This window comes from Trachurus trachurus (genome assembly GCF_905171665.1).
Source record: "Trachurus trachurus genome assembly, chromosome: 8".
NCBI lineage: Eukaryota > Metazoa > Chordata > Actinopteri > Carangiformes > Carangidae > Trachurus > Trachurus trachurus.
The window spans coordinates 10,580,933-10,599,646 of record NC_139905.1 but is presented as its reverse complement, the minus strand read 5'-3'; the positions used below and the strand labels follow the sequence as shown (position 1 = coordinate 10,599,646).

Below are 18,714 nucleotides of genomic sequence, written 5' to 3'. Positions count from 1 at the left end.
TTTAAAAGAAAGAAAGAACAAAAAATAATAATAATCAACTGTTACAAATGATGCATTGGGTGTTAAGGACGCTAAATTAAACAGCAATAATTCCCATTGAAAGAAAAATAATGAAACCTACTTCAGAGTCTGATAAGAAGATTAGTATCAGTTTCATCTCTGCGTAACTGGAGATCGGTCTGGGGATGCGTTACATGATTAGTCTAAATAACCTCCCACCAGCTCCAAAGCTCTTTTATGCTACAGACAGACAAGAAGAGGATTGTTTTTCTTAATGAGAGCTGGTTCAGGTTGATTGTTCTAAAGAATTCAAGGGCAACAGATAAAACTAAAATCACATGATTAGGCACATAAATAGAAAAAAAAAAAATCATCAATATTAGTCATCTCTATCAGTAACTCACTCTGTGGCACACCTGCCTGAGTAAAATAGTTCCAGTGGAAGGAAATATGGCAACAAATAAACATAAATCATTTAATTTATACTCATAAAGATTAAAAAATTGTATTGAAAACAAAAAAAAAACAGCTTATCCAGTTATTATCATTTGAATTAGGCTCAATTTTAACATTTAATCATATAAAATCTAAAGGATTTAAACTACCTACACAGTCAGTGCCGTTAATACATAAATACTTTCTAAGTGGGATTCTGCCCTTTTGTAGAGGCTTCACGGGAACAATTCATCCATACATGAAAATACTGTCTCATCTACTAACGTTTGTTTCAAGCGCTGTAGCTGTTTAACAACTCGCAGTTCCCTCTCAACTCTGTTATAGCGAATGAGGTCAGACTGATTAAAGTTTAAAGCAAGACTATGAAACTTTTGGAAGAGGACATAAGACATATTTTCTTATTGTTAAAAAAAAGAAAGAAAAAAAGTAACAGACATGAATAATAAAAACCACCCTCAATAAACACAGTTTTGTTTTGGGTTTTTTGTTTTGTTTTTTTTCTGCTACAGTGCTCAGTGTGGTATAACTAGTAGCTTATGTTGGGATACTTTAAGATGTTTAACGGACAACACTTTGAATCATCAAGTTGCTACTTTAGCATTTAGCATATTCAGGTATAAAGGAGCGAAGAGTGTGAAGTGTGGATGGTGCAAAACGGATGGTCACCTTGTCTTTAAAATAAAACAGGCTCTAGTAATAAAGCATGAATGCATTTGCAACAATGTAACTTTTAGATAACAAAATGTCTTCAAAAGTTGTCATTTTGTCCTAAAGGTGTGTTATAGGAGTGTTTAAAAAGGGGGAGTGTCAATCTTCGTTGTTCTGGTGCTGAACCTTTGTAGCACGCCACTGCTGGTTTTCACTACGCTGCTGCTGCTGTTTTAAAGGCTTGTGGCATTTCGACCCTCATCCTCCACTGTGCTGCACAGAGCCCTGATCTCAGCATCATGGAGTCGGTCTTTAAATTCATAAAGAAACAGAGGGGACTTGGCGAAGAAACTCCTGCACACTTTCTTTCTTCTTACTTGCAATATTATTTATTGTTAAAAGGCCAACGTTTTCAGTTGTTTAACCTTCTGCAACTGAAGAAGGTTAAACAACCGCAATGTTGGCCTTTTAACAATAAATAATATTGCAAGTAAGAAAAAAGTGTGCAGGAGTTTCTTCGCCAAGTCCACGTTGTTCTCCTCCTCCGACGCACCTTTCCGTCAACTGGTGTGCAAACGTTTTTCCTCCATAAAGAAACAGAGGAACATGTGGCAGGTTCTCCAAGATGCTGGAATAACCAAAGGACTTAAGGAGCAGGTGAACTAAAGCAGGACCAGCGCTGGTTTAAACCATGATCTGAGTTGTGCTCTTTGTTTTCTGCACTTTATATGATAGTAATTATTCCTGAAATCATCCTCATGTAACAGCATTTTTTTCCCCAGGACCTTAAAGGGATAGTTCAACATTTTGGCAAATTGGCCCATTGCCATAATCCCTATAGTCTTAGAAGTAGGTTCATTATCTTTAATTGTCGGTGCAAGCTGTTTTTTGAGCGGTGGAGCATCATATCGTTCTGTTATTATCTCATAGTGTGGTGAATGTGCAGGTCACAACTTGTCCACCACAGCGTCTTGGAGTTGTTGGATTGTGTATTAGATGAGTTTGATGAGGGAAACCAAGAAATCCCATTAGCCTCCGTAGCGTAGCTCTGAGCAGCTCGCAGCTCTGCTCCGCCGTTCTAAAAATAGCTTGCACCGACAGTGAAAGGCAACGAACCTAATGCTATGACTATAGGGATTATGGCAATGGGCCAATTTGCCAAAATGTTGCACTATCCCTTTAAAACCTTAGTGCATCACTGTTCATCTCATGGCACATGTCTATTATACACCACTGGTTATTTAGAGATGTCACCAGCGTGTGTGGTGTTGCTCACACAAGAACGGGTTCAACCAGTGGAACAAAGGAGCCATATGTCAGATGACCAGCAGTGACATCAGTGTCGTATCACCTAGAATCTGCATGTGACAGTAAAGCAACAGTGATATCTGCCAGGCGTGATGAGCAACGCTGTAGTCACACACACATACACACACACACACACACACACGTAGCATCTGCATATTATAATCTGCACCAGCTCATGACACATGGTTTACAAATGCCATAAGCCAGGGGGGGATGACAGCAGCATAACATGAACCAACAGTGACAGACCACCCAGAATAGCTTGACCACATGGTGACACGACAGAAAAGAACACGGGGTCCACAAATACAGCGGGGATTAACCCCCGGAGACGACGACGATGATACACATACCAAAACACAAAGCGTCTGTGGAGTGTTGTTTGTTTGCTGGTTGAGTTTACTCTGACATTAACAGGGGAAACAGGGTCAATAATCGTTTACAGTGTAAAGAATCGATACTTTCACATTTTATCTGCACAAGTTGAAGTTCAGCTCGTTTTTTATTATTAATCATCTCATATTCAAAAAATATTACGCAGTTGTTTTGGTCCCTTGGTGTTTGGCACTATACACCCATGTCCTAAGGGACAGAAAAGTGCTGCTCACTTCGGCTTAAAGCTGCTCGTGTCTAATTATGGAGCAGGATTTCACATGTGGACAAAAACTAAAAAAAAACCTGGGAATGTTTTTATAAATAATAAAGTATCTCGACCATGCACTGAGGGTTATTTTACGATCACAGCATCACATGACTTGTTTGTTTGTTTTTTTAGTTTGTGGCTGTTGAGTGTGTTGTCGACTTGGCAGCTTCGCTTCGCTCTTCCTGACGTTCTTCCCATCAAACATAAAAGCGGCTCAACTCGGAGGTCTTTGTACCAGTTTCACCCTTGCTTCCCATTTCCTCTCTGTGCCTCCATCTGTCTGTTTCAATCTCATTATTTATTCAGTCTCTTCCCTTTCCTCCTTCCCTTCATCCCTCCTCCTCCTCCTCCTCCTCCTCCTCTCTCGACTCGCTCTCTTTACCTCACTCTCTGTCACTTTTCTGGCTGGTGTTTCTCAGTCAGCCTTGGTGGTTTTGTGTCTCCAGGGATAAATCAGCTCCCCGACAAACAGTTTCTTGACCAGCGCCGCCCACGAGTCTTTAGGGTAGCAGCTGTAAGTGGGAGTGCGGTAGTTCTGAACCACTGTGCTGCACTTCAGAGGGTTGATCTGAGGAGAAAGACACACGACGGCCTGATAAAGACAAAATGCTCAAGTACTTGATAGCGTTACTTAAATAAAAACACAATTGGAGAAGTGCTCCATGATGCACTTGAAGTGGATCTGGAGGAAAAAATAATCAATGTTTTGCAAACCATCTCACAGCTGTAAGGATCAGATAACTTTTTTTTAAAGGAAAGATGCAAAAAAACAAACTTTATCAATGTGAACACGTGCAGGCGTTCTTTGTCTTCTCTGTCAGTAAACTAAATATTTTTGAACCTTGGTTAGTTGGTTCAGACAAAACAATGGTCCCAGGAAAACAGAGTAAATAGACTATACAATAATAGATAGACCATACCATAGATAGACTAAAACATAAATTGATTAATAGAGAAAAATAACAGTTTGATGACCTTTCCTGCCGTGTGTGATATTTTTCATGATATTGCAACAGCATCATACATGATGTTATTTGGACGAAACTGTACAATTGAATCTTGTAGAGTTACTTCCTCAACACTTTCACCGAAACTGCTGAGAGTAAGAAAATAAATACAGGAAATCATAATTGCAATGTCCCTTTTACTGTTAATGCACAAGGCACACACACTCTAACATAAGTTACATGAGCTTAAGTGTCTTGCTTCGCTTTACTTCACTTCACTTCACTTGGTGGATTGGACAGGCCACTGAAAACTGATCAATACTAACTAGTGAAAGGTTTGTAATGGCCACAGGGTCAGGAAATGAAAGGGTAATTTTCTCCAGATGATTTGGATGAAAGGAGGAACTCACTTTCAAACTGTCCTCAGCTGGGAGGAAAACGTTTCAACGTCACCAACAAACTTTAATTTTTACATGTGGAAGCTTTAAACGTCTTACCTCCATCAGCAGGTGAAGGGCCGTCCCCGGTTCCTCACACAGCACCCTGAACTTAACGCCCTCTGTAACACACAACAACAATTATTACACTGTGTACTTGAAAAGCACCACTCGTCCATCCACATACCATATACACAAATAATATCTATAATTGTATTGAAGTTTGATGCAGTGTCACACAAACAAACTGAATTGCTGATAAGCTTCAAGTACCTGCCAGTCTGTAGGGCCGACAGATGCGGAGGCTCATGGCGAACAGAGGGAAGGAGTTGATGAAATCCACACTGAGGTGCAGGACACCTTGGAAAAGCACCACCACCAGCCGCAACTGCACGACAAAAGGGACACACACGGGTTAAAAAAACCCCAAAAAAACTAACATATCCCCCTGAAAATCGGTCGGGGTTGTTGTATGTGAGATGTTTGGCTAAAAACTGGCTCTGGACTAGTTAGTTAGACTTGTGGATTTAAAACAATGCTGAAATCTGTTATTTGCATTTATCCCCAGGTGACACCTCAGAGCGCGGGGCCAATTACATCAAGTAAACATCAAACATTTATTTCATGATGTGATGTGAAACTCCCCCATGGATCTATTTATAACTTTCAAACAACACACCCGGTGTATATATTTTTTAAAAAAGGCCGTGGAGTTTGTGAGTGGCAGGAGACAGCAGCTGTTGTCAGCTTGGATTTATGTTGTTGTGATGAGGGCTGTGATTCCAATAGTGACACGTTGTCAAGGTGAACAGTGGGTAAAAAGATATCCGAAGACATGAGAGAGGAAAGAGAATTTTTTGGTTATTTTTCTGTCAGTTTTTCTGGCTCTGCAGCGGCAGACTGATCCCGTCGACTGAGCTCTGACTGACACTGTGTTTCTTCCAGTCTGAAAAACAAGCCGTCAGCAGACGATCTCCAAAAACCTGCCTGGCACAGTCTCTGTCTGTGCTTGGCAGGTTTGTGGTTGGGCATTACTGCACATGCCACTTGTGCTGCCCTGAATCTAGAGCGGCAACTAACAATTATCTTTATTATCAACTGGAGCCGCCACCTTGCACTTAAATGCCTCTGCAAAGCATTGAGTTTACATCCACGCCTGTCCAGACCCACATGTAGGAGGAAGGAGTTTAATAAGAAGTTTTAAAGGTCCCATGTTGTATAAAAGGTAGAAGCCCATGTGTAGTTTGTTTATAAAGCACTTCTAGTCTCTATATTTATATACTGTGAAAGTATCAAAGCTTCAATTCACAGAGAAAGGCACACAACCTGTAGTCAGGAAATGAGCCGTGAAAAGAGCCATTAGGACTTCTGTAACTTTGTGATGTCACAACAAATCAGTTACCAAGCCCCAACCACCATCTAACCTTGCAGGAATTAGTTTCCCCTGAGTGTTTACCTGAAATCTGCTCTATTTTTAGTCAATCATTCAGCAAACAGTCAGCCAATCAAAAAAGAGAGACCCAGAGCCTCCTCTCTTGTGATTGGCCGACACTATAAAAACTACATAGAGATGGTTTACGTTTCTTACAACCACGAATAAGGATCAGCAATTCAAATGTCACACATGAAAAGTGTTAAATAACTAGTTTATTCACTTACCAGGGTGAAGACCAGGTAGTAGAGAGCTGTGGTGGGGAGCAGGAACAGCAGGATGGTGAACAGCAGAGTCCCGATGAAAAGCTGGAGCATCACAAACACAGAGAACACTCAAGAGTAAACGTCAAAATCTCTGAGAAAATGATGATTATAGTACTTGGTTTGTTTGTGTGTGTGTGTGTGTTTGTATGTTACCTGGTCCAGATCGTAGGAGCAGGAGTCAACTCTCTGGCGCAGGACGTTCCACTTCTTCCCTCTGAAGAGCCTCCAGAGAGACGAGAGGCCGTAGATCTTCATACAGTAAAGCCTGACAGGGACACACACACACAGACACACACACAGACAGCTAATGATATCCTCATGGAAAAACAACACACGTTAAATACCAGTTACCCTGCTCCTCCGGGTCCGAATGGACCAAATGGAGACAGGTGAGAGACTGACAGAAATGGTTTGGGATGTATTTAAATAAAAGAGTCTAAGTTTGTACTGGGAGAACTGGACCAGTCAGCTGTGACTGTTTGCAGCTCTTCCCACTTTAAAGCAGAAGTGAGTGATATATTTGTGTTAATATAAGTCTTAAATAGTTATATCTTCCGACAGCAATCACTTACATAGAGTGTTTGGACTGAAACACGGGTCTGTCAGTCACTCTGCTCTGCTCTGAGCCGAGGAGAAAACATTTATCGTATCCTACAGTTTTTATCCAATGAGGAGAGAGAACGGCATGCAGGGCTGTGTGTGCAGCCAAGGAACGCCGTGAATGTGGTGACGTAGCGACGAGGACTGTTATGGTGCGTTCAAGGAAACTCGTATTTTTCCGACCGTGAAGTCGTACCAGTTCGATCTGGTACGAGTTCACCGGTCGGAAGTTACGAGTGGCCGTTATAGTGACTTTCACCGGTAAAACAGGTCGGAAAAACACGAGTGGGTTGCCTTGAACGCTACAAAGTCGTAAGTTGTGACTTGAAGCTGTAATTTACGATTTCAAAAGCCTGCCTGGAACGCAGCATTAGCGAAAACGACCGGATCACTCACTTCTGCTTTAACCATTTAGATTTTCTTATTTTAAAGGGTTAGTTCAACATTTTGGCAAATTGGCCCAGCCCCATTGCCATAATCCCTATAGTCATAGCAATAGGTTTGTTACCTTTACTTGTCGGTGCAAGCTGTTTTTAGAACGGTGGAGCAGAGCCGCGAACTGTTCAGAGCTACGCTACGGAGGCTAATGGGATTTCTACACAATCCAACAACTCCAAAACGCTCTGGTGGACAAGTTGTGACCTGCACATTCACCACGCTATGAGATAATAACAGAACGTTATGAGACAGAGTTGTTTTCGAGGCAAATGCAGAGACTGCTTGCCGAAAAACTGCCCCCAACGGACCACGCATCAGCGGTTTGGCATGAATTTACCTTGAAAATAACTATACTAACTATAACTAACTAACAACTGTTTTGGAGTTGTTGGATTGTGTATTTGATGAGTTTAATGAGGGAAACCAAGAAATCACATTAGCCTCCATAGCGTAGCTCTGAGCAGCTCACGGCTCTGCTCCACCGTTTTAAAAATAGCTGGCAGGACAAATAAAGGTAATTAACCTACTCATAAGACTATAGGGATCATGGCAATGGGCCAATTTGCCAAAATGTTGAACTATCCCTTTAAAGATATTCTGACAAACTGGATCCAGATCCTTGTCATCGGATGAGGTGGATTTCTCAAACCTCTGTCAGCAGAGAGCAGCTGAGTCAGCTTTTCGTTTGCATCGATCGTTACTGACACTGGCTAAAATGATGATGTCAGCAGACGACATCAGCTGCAGCTCATTCATGTTAACTGTCTAAAGTGTTTGTGTGCAAGTGTGCACTCAACACACAGCTGCTATTCCGATCAGATCAGATCGTTGTTTTCTGATCCACCTAATAGCCGTCAATCTGTAGCCGTTGTCAGTTGTCAGTAAGTGACTAGTAAAGTGCATCCGGCTACCGATGTCAGATACCTTTAATCAACATTTCATATCTCCAGCTACTCGGTGCATTTTCAGGCTGTGAAGATTAAAAAGTAGCGTGGTAGTATCTCTGATTCTCAGCAAATCAAAGTTGATCAGATGTCTTTTTGTAGTTATTTTAGCCTTCAGCTATACTTGAAGTGTTGCAGCGTGGCAGTTCCACTAGTGAGATCCGATAAAGGACTCGTATCTACTGCAGGACTCAGTCAATAAAATAAAAGTCAATAAAATCCCCATCAATACATTTAAGGCACAGTAGCGCATAAAACAGGAAGTTATCTCGCTAAACCACAACAGTGCGAATAAAAAGAGGAAATGAAAAAAACACACAGAACTACTCTGTGTGCACAGAGCTGACTGATAATTTGCAATGTGAATTTGTTACATAACTGTGTTTGATGTAACGTCTTGTCTGTGGAGTCGCTTTACTTTTTAGGTGCTGGTGCTAGAAACTGTGGACAAATAAATAAATACAATCTAAAATTGGCCGATCCATCAGCTGTGGCCTGAAAACAAATGCCTGCATCAGATTTCAGAACCATCTGTTAATCACACTCACATTATTATCAAAGGAGCTTCTTAAAGCTGATTCAATCGAGTTTCTCCATTGTTGACCGTTGCATTGGGATCACAGCGGGAGATATTTTTAGGTGCAGGCATACAGATTTAATAAGTGACTCTGACAAAGGGTCTCTGACTGAATCTAACACACACACTCGCCCACAACCAAAGAGCTGTTGGAGCATAAATATGTAACAAGGAAAGTGGGTAATATTTCATTATGCACCATGGGCGAGGCAGCCGACCTATCTTTAGAGCAAATGCATAATTTAGTCGCTCCTCTCTCCTCCAGCATGCAGGACTATTATCACAGCGCTCTAAGACTTCCATCACACCACAGAGATACACAGCCGGGACGAGGCCAGGTTCAAACTGAGCCGAGAGGAAAATCAAACGATGATGAGTGCACCTGAACGACGACTTAACATCCACGTTTGAAACATTTTAAGATTTAAGAAAATCGCCAGGCTCGTGATAAATTATTTAATAAATTTAAAAAAAGCCATTCGGCTCCGTTATCCTTTAATCCCACCAAACAGGACTTTTTTCCTGAGATGACATGTTGGGACTTTGGCTTCGTGCGTCCCCACATGTCAGCAAATGACAGAAGATTAACATATAATATTATTTTAAACCATTAAGCCGACAACATAACGATCCGGCGGCTATTCTTAGGTTTTTCTCAGTCCTCTGATGCACCCGAATATTTCTGAATTTTAAATTCTTTCACGAAGCAAAAGCCGCTTTACTGAAAACTGAAGCTTATGAGTATGTCGTTAGCTCTGCAGGTGTTTGGTCACGAAGACATAAACATTTAGACTTGGTGGTGATGAGTGAGAAGTTAAAGGAGGATCAAACGTTATTACAACGCTTCCTGACGGGGAACAAAGTCTCGTGACAATACATCCAACAGTTGCTGAGATATTTCACTCCAAACCTCTGATATCAACCTGATCTTCCTCTCCTAAAGAGCGGCCGTGTGTGGAGCAGCTGAGCCACAACGAAGGAAGAGACAACTAAATCTTTTTTTTTTGCAAACATCTGTGTTATGTAACACTGACGTCTGACAAAACATCCTGTTCTAACAGTCGAATCCAGGTGATTTATATGTTGTAGCGCCGGTTTGAATTAAGGGGATCATAACAAAAGCTTTTCTGTACCGACTCTGTTCATAAACAACGCAGGTACTTTAAAGTACCGGTATGCACGACTCCATGTGTGTTTGAGTCCGTGTGGATGCGGTACTTCATCTAAACTCACATCTGTGTTTTGTTGTTCACAAGGAGACAACGTTTCTTAACCTGAGCAGATCTGAAGCTACAACAATCTGTTTTCAGACTGCAAAAATCTAAATAAACTCACATGCTGTTGGAATAATTTATGAAATGATTAATACTCTCTGTTAGAAGCAGGAAGCTGGTAAAATCAGAGCGTTCATCTGTGATTAGGAACCTGAAAAACCATATTTCAGGTTGCTGAGAAATTTACGATGGATAATTATCTCTAATTATTTGTCATTATCACAAGAAGTTGATGGCTCCAACTGTGTCTGATGACCTCCTGAGCTTTTTGTCAAACAGCAAAATCAGCTGAAAAATATTAATGTGTGTACAGAAAAAAAAAACCTGACTCTTAAAGCAGAAAGATCATTTTCTATTTAGCACATTCACGCTCCAGGCACAGATGGAGGTCATTGAAATATTCACATTTAGAAAGGGGTCAATAAGAAGCTCTGATATACGTGATTTTACTGAGGCAAAACTTTGTGAAAACTGCCCCCTACTGGTGAATCAACATCAATATGTCACTGAAATCAAGAGATGTGTTGCTGTTCAATAGCACACACTGTTTTTGAGCTCTGTTCGACTGTGTTGTGTATTAGATGCTGCCTCCACCTGTAATAAGGTGTTTTTTTTTGTGCAAATCATTTGTTCCAGAGCTGCTGAGCAGATTTACTTCTTCTAGCTGGTCAGGTAGACACAGACTGAACCTCGCTGTTTAATAACTCTCTGGTGCATACGAAGTGACACACTTTTAAAAAGCTTGAAGTGATTAAACATCTCAGCTCTTTGCCTTGATTAAGAATTAGCAGCAGCTACACGGAGGATGGTTCAACTTCAGGTTTCATGTATTTATTTATTTCTTCACTATGTTCATGCATTTATAAATTTGATTCATTGTTCTTTCTCGTCTGTGGAGATGGAAAAAAACTGTTGCCACAAGAGTCTTCCTCTAGAGTCTTTTGTATAGATTCTATCGTGGCTTTGTTGTTCTGCCTAAGTCATGAAAAAATGTTGAACTAACCCTTTAAAAAATGTTGGTGTGCAGACTTTCCTTTTTCTTATGATTTCTTGTTCTGCCTGTGTCACCATTGTACATCAGTGCTGTTTTGTCTCTTTGTCTCTTCCTCTCTCTCACCTTAGTGGCTGTTGTGTCTTTTATTGTCAAGCACCATGCTGTGACACTATCTGCCCGTTTCAGGACATTAAAGATTTACTTTATTTTACTTTTAAATCCACATGGACCATAAACTAAAAACATACAAGTCTCAAAATAAAGCCTCACGTGTTCCTCGTGTTTTCAGTACAACCCCTTGTTCTTTTGTTTCATAGCAGTAAAAGAACTAAACATGAAACATGTGTTGCGGTCTCACCTGGCTCCGTAGACATAGAAGCAGTAGATGTGGAAGGTGAGCAGCGCCACCATGTCGGAGAGCAGCGAGAGGGCGAAGGTCAGGCCCAGGCAGGCGGACAGGCCGCCGTACCAGAGGATCCCCTCAATGAAGGGAGACATCAGGTGGATGTAGCCTGGACGGACAGACACATACGAAGCTGAAGCTGTGAGGCCTTGAGTTGGTGTTGGCAAGGTGTTTTATGTCAGTGTGAACGTCAATTATATAGAGCTATATCTTATTTATTTCAAATTGTTTTTTATTGAGTTTTCAAAAAACTGTAGTGAGAAAAAACAAAACAGTTTAAACTGACAGAGAGCTATTAGACACAATTGCATGAATACCATACATGGATCCCATCTCCAGTGTGCGTCGTTTATAATATACATACATACGTACTACATAGACAGTTTTTCTTTTGCTTCAATTTGTTACATTTTCAATAGTCAACCCATGTACAGATACATGCCTATATAGAGCTATATCATATTGTAACAGACTCTTCTATCTTATTGGTACTGATAATAAATCAAGTTTCAAAAAGACACTCAAGAAAAGTATATAAAGATGCATAAAGAAATCTTATTTTGAGCAACTTATTACCTGCTTTTAATAAGATAGGCTATTTTAAAGGCTTTTATCCTATTTGTTGTACTAATTAATAAGGGATTGTTGTTGATAGTGTATATTTTTGTAGTTTGACTTAATTGTTTGACTATTTTGAGTGTCTTTTGATTTAAAGTTGTTGGTCTTTAATCAGACCCCAGAAAGAATAGTCCTCATCAAGGTGACGACTAATGGGGATCCATGTACAAATAAACTAATAGAGAAACAAATAAACCCTGAGTGGGAGCTTGGCTTTGTGTGTGTGTGTGTGTGTGTGTGTGTGTGTGTGTGTGTGTGTGTGTGTGTGTGTGTGTGTGTGTGTGTGTGTGTGTGTGTGTGTGTGTGTGTGTGTGTGTTTTTTCCTGGTGTGACTCACTGATCCACAGGTGAATGTGGTAGAGGAAGAAGCGTCCCAGAACCTGGTCCAGGGCCCGGTTCATCTTCAACCCAGCAGGAGCTCCCATCAGCCACTGCAGCAGCTGGTCCAGCTCTTTAGCCACATGCTGGAAACAAACACACAGAGGTGTAAAGGAAGAGCAAAGGAAGAGTATTAGTCTTCAACTGTGTCTGGACGGTTCACGGTTAAAACATAGTATGATAGAAAGCTATAAACAGGATTGATCAATTGAGTTTTGATTGAATCTGTAATGCTGTTATTTTTGTTTTTTTTAATTATTAGATACTTGCTTCTTTCTGAAACCATGAAGAGCTTTAATGGTTTTACTGAAATAATGAATTAAAGGGTAGGCATTTATAAGCTGGATAGCTTCAGCCTACACCTTTTCGATCTATTTATGGACTAGTTGAACTAAGGACGGTATTATGGAAGGTTAACTGATTGTGATTGATGCTCGACTGTAAACAATTTTTGCACAAGATCGAATAAACAAACTACTACAACTACTACTACACATCAGTGACACAAATCTTGTTCTTTTACATAATAAATGAGTGTGTTTTTTTGGCACTAATTTAGATTTTGAGAGTCACCATTTTCTTGAAAACAGTAGGTTTGTCCAACATGAGGCCTGCACCATATCCTAGAGGCCACCGATCATTTAACCTGACACAGTGACCACCTCAAAACACCAAAATACATTGAAGTCAGAGACACTTACATCTGCTGCAGGCACCAGTGTATTTGCCAACATGGTGATGTGGTTGTCTCTGTAGAGCCATGTCATGAGCAAGATGCCGAGAGCCACGTCGACCAGGAACGACACCAGGATGTTGGCTTTTCTACAGACGGACAGAGGAGGAGAGGCGCCTGGTTATATCGTCTTAGGAGTTTCTGCTGATATTCATCATGGTCTCCTCTCCAGATGCTGATTCCTTCTGGTCTTTCTTGTGACCTCATGACCTTCCATATAACTGCACCATCAGGTGAAAAGTGCACAGACAAATAGCAGAAACTCACCTCATGAACTGTGTGTGACCAGCAGCAGCTTTGGGTGAACTGAGCGTCCTCATGTGTTCGGTTCTGTAGCTCAGCTGAACGCAGGTGGACAGTTTACTGGACAGGAACCGGAGCGGGAACAGACTGAAAATCCTGCAGGTGAAATATAACAGTGATGATAATGACCGTGAAAGTGTGAAGTGTTACAGCATCAGAGATACTCTCATCTTTCATCTTGAGACTTAAGGGATAGTTCAACATTTTAGCAAATTGGCCCATTGACACAATCCCTATAGTTTTAGGAGTAGGTTCATTACCTTTAATTGTTGGTGCAAGCTATTTTTAGAACGGCGGAGCAGAGCCGTGAGCTGCTCAGAGCTACGTCTCGTAATGTTCCGTTATTATCTCGTAGCGTGGGGAATTAGCAGGTCACAACTTGTCCACAAGAGCGTTTTGGAGTTGTTGGATTGTGTATGTGATGAGTTTGATGAGGGAAACCAAGAAATCCCATTAGCCTCAGTAGCGTAGCTCTGAGCAGCTCGTGGCTCTGCTCCGCCGTTAAGGTAGGGTAACGAATCTACTCCTAAAACTATAGGGATTATGCCAATGGGCCAATTTGCCGAAAATGTTGAACTATCCCTTTCAGAAAATTTCCAACCTTACAAGCGTACATTTTATCAAAGAAATTGTCGAGTGTGTGTAACTGTTTGTTAACAATTGTGAAAATCGTCACCACAGACAGGTATTCAATTTGCAAACTAAGTATCTCGGGGCAAAACAATGACTGTAATCTGAATAACAACTATAAAAAATGGTTGCTTATTGTTTCCCTCCTCGTACCGCATGTTACAGATCCACGTCCATATGGACAGCAACCAGCTGAGGAGCAGACAGAGCGGGACGGACGCCTGTTTGAGCAGCTCCACGATGATGCTCGCCTCGCGACCTTCAGACTGCCAGTGCGTCGACTTCAGCGGCCCGTCGTCGTATTTGTCCATGAAGTACAGAGGCTCGTTGTTGGCCACCGTGTGGAACATCTGGACCAGGGGAGGGAGAGGAGAGGAGGGAGAGGAGGAGCTTTAATCAACCTGCTCCCTGAACCACAGTCACACTTTACTCTCTACACGCTGTGGGGACGTGACCTTGGGTTTTCTCAGCCGAGCAGAGAAAGTTAAACACTAGACGCAACAATCAGCTGGGAAGGAATTAGACTGAGGAGTGCGACTGATTTGTCTCTGTCTCGTACCTGTCGCAGCTCGGACGGCGGCTCAGTTTTGGGGTCAGGAACTCCATTCTCGATGGGGTGAAGCTGTGACAGCATCACCTTCCTCTGCTCGTAGTGGACGAAGATCACCTTCTCCTCCTCATCCTCCTCTTCCCCCTCCTCCTTCTGCTTCTCCTCTTCCCCCTCTTCTGCTTTAACTCTGCTCTCACCATCACTCTTCTTCTCCTCCTCATCCTTCTTCTTTTTTACCTTCAGCGGGGCAGCTCCTCCACCTGGCCATCACAAAGATCAACTCATTTTGAACAAATTCTTTTTTGTAAATTAAAAACAGCCTTATAAGTGCCTTTGAAATAAATACGCTTGATGGAAATTAAAGTTTGGAGAGTTTTCATGTTAGAAAATACTCAAAACACAGCAAATTATTAAAACATCTCTTGCCAAGACTGCAATTGGACTTAACCTTTAACTATATAGACTAGAGCAGTGGTTCTCAATGTGGGGTCCGGGGACTCCTAGGGGTCCTTGGGCGGGTTCAAGGGGGTCCCCAACCTTTTCTCAAAATTTTACCACATTTTTTTCCAGAAATGGCATGAATTTTTGGAAAAAAATCATGCCATTTCTGGGAAAAAAAATGTGGTAATTGGTAATGGTCAATGGTAATGCCATTGACAGTAATTTGAACGTACATTGACTAAAAGAAGCAATGTTATTCAAATATTTGTGTATTTCTGGTGTTTGTTTTATGTTTAAGTTGTCCAATGGGGGGGTCCGTGGTCTAATTTGTGTCAGTTTAGGGGTCCTTAATAATGTAAAAAAAGTTTGAGAACCACTGGACTAGAGCATTTAAAAATTCCTTTCTGTCCTAAACTACTTCAGACAGAAACCCAGCGGACATCGATGATGATGACGGTCTTACTCTGATCCCGGTTGAGAACATCGCAGGTGAAGCCCATCTTGCCGATCTCGCGGCTGACCTGGAGCCAGCGCTTCTGGGGGAAGATGGTGCTGAGGTCTCGGAGGAAGCTCTCCATGCCCTCCTGACCCTCTTTGGGTAAACTCCAGGAGCCGAGCACCGACAGCTCCACCCCGCTCTGAGCCTGCATCTGGGAGAAAAATGGGTGGAGTAGTATATTGAATTTCTGTAGCATTTTAAATTTTGATTCATGTGTTAATTATCATCTTTGTTGGATTTACTAATAGAAGTGCATGTGTTAACCCTCCTGTTGTCCTCCTGGGTCAAGGAAGGAAGGAAGGAAGGATGAAGGGAAGGAAGGAAGAAAAGAAATAAGGAAGGAAGGCAAGAAAGAAGGAAGGAAGGAAGGAAGAAAAGAAAGAAGAAAGGAAGGACGAAGGGAAGGAAGGAAGAAAAGAAAGAAGGAAGGAAGGATGAGGGGAAAGAAGGAAGGACAAAGGGAGGAAGGAAGGAAAGAAAGAGGGAAGGAAAAAAGGAAGGACAAAGGGAAAGATGGGAGGAAAGAGGAAGGGGAAAAGGAAGGAAAGATAGAAGGAGGGAGGGAACAGATTGGGTCCAAAAGGAAGGAAGAAGAAAGGTTGAAGGGAAAGAAGGAAGGAATAAAGGAAGGAAATAAATATGGAGGGAGGGAACAGATTCGTTCAAGTGAGGAAGAAAAAGGAAGGAAGAAGGGAGGAAAGAAGGAAGGGGAAAAGGATAGAAAGAAAGATGGAAGGAGGGAACAGATCAGGTCAATTGGATCAAAAGAGGAAGGAAGAAGAAATGAGGACAAAGGGAAGGAAGGGAGGAAAGAAGGAAAGGAAAAGGGAAGGAAAGGAGGAAGTGAACAGATTGGGTCAATTTGACCCAGAAGGACAACAGGAGGGTTAAAATGTGGATATAAATCAGTGAGTTTCACCTGATACAACACAGAGAGGGCGGTCCGGAGCTGTACTGACCTTTTGGACGTACTGTTTGACCTGCCCGGGGATGAACGGGTAGTGAATGACCGCCAGCACCACGGCCGAGTCATGGCCTTTGATCCAGCGGCCCACCAGCAGCCCGCTGTCCGCCCGGTTACAGCACTGTGGAAAGAAGATCTTCAGCACCATGATTTCACCGCTGCTCAGTGTCCAGCCTCCAGCAGCTCTGACGACCTGGGAGAGATAAGAAATGTATCAGGATTTGCTGTAATTAACTCCTCTCATAAAGATAAAAAAAAACTAAACAAGAAGGAGGGGAAGGATATAAATCCTTGTTCTCCACCTCAGTTAAATTTTGGGTGGATACAGCTTAAAACGTTATGATCCCAGTTGAAATAGAAGATAGTTCACATGACATATTTTAATTTCTTATCAGCAAATGAAATCAATTTAAGGTGCAAAACAGAGTAAATGACAGAGGAGCTGCTACTCCATGCCAATGGTGAATGATAATGTACTCAAGATATAAAAACTCCCTTTTATTTCCCTTTTAATGGAAATATATGTCTCAGAACTCAGGATTAGTAACATGAAACAAGTTTACTTGCTTTGCATAACTGTTTCAGTTAGAAATTACTTAGAGGAACTGCCCCATACGAGAAGCTAAACTGTAGAGATATACTATATAAAATGAATCCTACAAAGACATAAAATATATTAAATAAGCCGAATTGATAAGCTGTGAGTGAGTTTATGCTCCGAATACTGAACACACAATAAACCCTGGCTGTCTATCCCCCTACCATTTTTAGCATATTAATTTGAGCATTTTGTATTTATTATTAACTATTTAGTATTTAATATTGATTCACTTCCTTAATGCTGCACTCACTTATTTGATCTTTTTGACAATTTGAGAATTTGAGATTTTTACTGTTGCACTATTTCTCTGTTTTGTTTTTTAATCGCTGCACAGTATCTCGTTTTTATGCACAGTTTACATAAAAATGACAATAGAAAAGTGAAATCTGGAATCATACTTAATAATCCTATTTATAAAGTGTGTTTACAGAGAAGCGCAACGACAGATTAAAATACTAAATTTCCATTTTTTTTTTTAAGGCACTTCAGGGGGGACAATGAGGATGTGACAGAGCTTCGTCCTTTTATCGCCCTTCAAATATTGAGTTTGAAGCCTGTTGTCCTGGCAACGTACAAAGCCCCGGGCAGGATTAGCATTGATTTCTCTGACAGCAGCATCACATCAGTGTTAATTAACTAGGCCATAACAAGAAAGTAGGTTAACAGCAGAGTCAGCAGCCGTCAAAAAAACAAAAAAATGTGGAGGAAAACCCTGCTTCAAGTTCACCAGACTCCTCGGACTAAAAACGTTAAAAATGTAATTTAATTATCTCACTAAGGATGTAACAGACAGAGGACGCTATATAAAGGCGACGCCGATGTAAGATATCGGGTTAAAACGGATTTAATTTACCTTCTTTACAAGTTTTCACCTCCCATCGGCTCCGTCGAGTTCAGTTGAGCTCTGAGCAAACCGCCGCCATTTTGTTTGTTGACAGTCCAGAGCGTTAAAAGCTCCGGTAAGAAACAAACGATCCCTTATTAAAAGTTCCTTCTATCAAAACGTCCGCTCCGTTGATTTGTAATTTAAATATACACGATTCAAGCTCTGATAAGACCAATTAGGGGACAAAAAAAAACTTAAATATATTCCTTATAATATTTTACTTATTTTTGACTGTTGATGCATTGACACAAATACTGTATTTCAGTTTTTCTGTGAATACTACAGGGCAGTGTAGGGTCAATAGAGAAATAACATAATAAACAGGAGAGTTCACATTTCATATTTTACTCTCTATTCATTCATATAGCCTGTTGCTGCATAACAACACACAGCAATATGAACACCAACGAAAATACACTAAACCTTTCCAAATTACCATGTGTTCAGTTTTGGTTAAAGGACATGATCTGATGTAACTCTACTAATTTTAAATAATGTAATTATTAGTGGTGATATTGTACTGTATTCAAGTTTTTGTGGACCAAACTTTCTGGCCTTTGGTTTAATATTTGAGTTAGTTTGGCAACAGTTATCTGATCCATCACTTGTTTGTTTCATTTTCAAATGAAAGATACTTTTGCTCTAATTATTATAGCCGATTAACAAAGACAAAAAAAGAAGAAGAAAAAAGACACACATCATAATAATCTTCTTGTTACTTACCAGTAAATGCTGACGCAGTGA

General features: G+C 41.0%; 2 protein-coding genes across 2 annotated transcripts in view; one reads left to right on the top strand and one right to left on the bottom strand.

Moving 5' to 3' along the window:
- Nucleotides 1-18,714, top strand: part of cUnh16orf89 (chromosome Un C16orf89 homolog) — a 302,917-nt gene that overhangs the window by 263,182 nt on the left and 21,021 nt on the right. The window lies entirely within an intron of this gene.
- On the bottom strand, nucleotides 1,598-18,018 carry pigq (phosphatidylinositol glycan anchor biosynthesis, class Q). Its single transcript, XM_083977419.1, has 14 exons — nucleotides 17,938-18,018; nucleotides 16,479-16,676; nucleotides 15,484-15,670; nucleotides 14,589-14,839; nucleotides 14,183-14,379; nucleotides 13,364-13,495; nucleotides 13,065-13,185; nucleotides 12,323-12,449; nucleotides 11,323-11,476; nucleotides 6,291-6,402; nucleotides 6,099-6,179; nucleotides 4,713-4,827; nucleotides 4,500-4,561; nucleotides 1,598-3,623 (listed from the first exon to the last, which is right to left on the bottom strand). The coding sequence occupies exons 2-14, from the start codon at nucleotides 16,629-16,631 to the stop codon at nucleotides 3,471-3,473; spliced, it is 1,845 nt and encodes a 614-aa protein (XP_083833545.1). The 5' UTR covers nucleotides 16,632-16,676; nucleotides 17,938-18,018; the 3' UTR covers nucleotides 1,598-3,470.

Excerpts from the sequence above, each read along its gene's own strand:
- pigq (XM_083977419.1), bottom strand. The coding sequence starts at position 16,631 with ATGGTGCTGAAGATCTTCTTTCCACAGTGCTGTAACCGGGCGGACAGC. Across the intron at positions 15,671-16,478 it reads TCAAACAGTACGTCCAAAAG|ATGCAGGCTCAGAGCGGGGT; the intron begins GTCAGTACAGCT and ends TTTTTCTCCCAG. Across the intron at positions 4,562-4,712 it reads TCGGCCCTACAGACTGGCAG|AGGGCGTTAAGTTCAGGGTG; the intron begins GTACTTGAAGCT and ends TGTGTGTTACAG.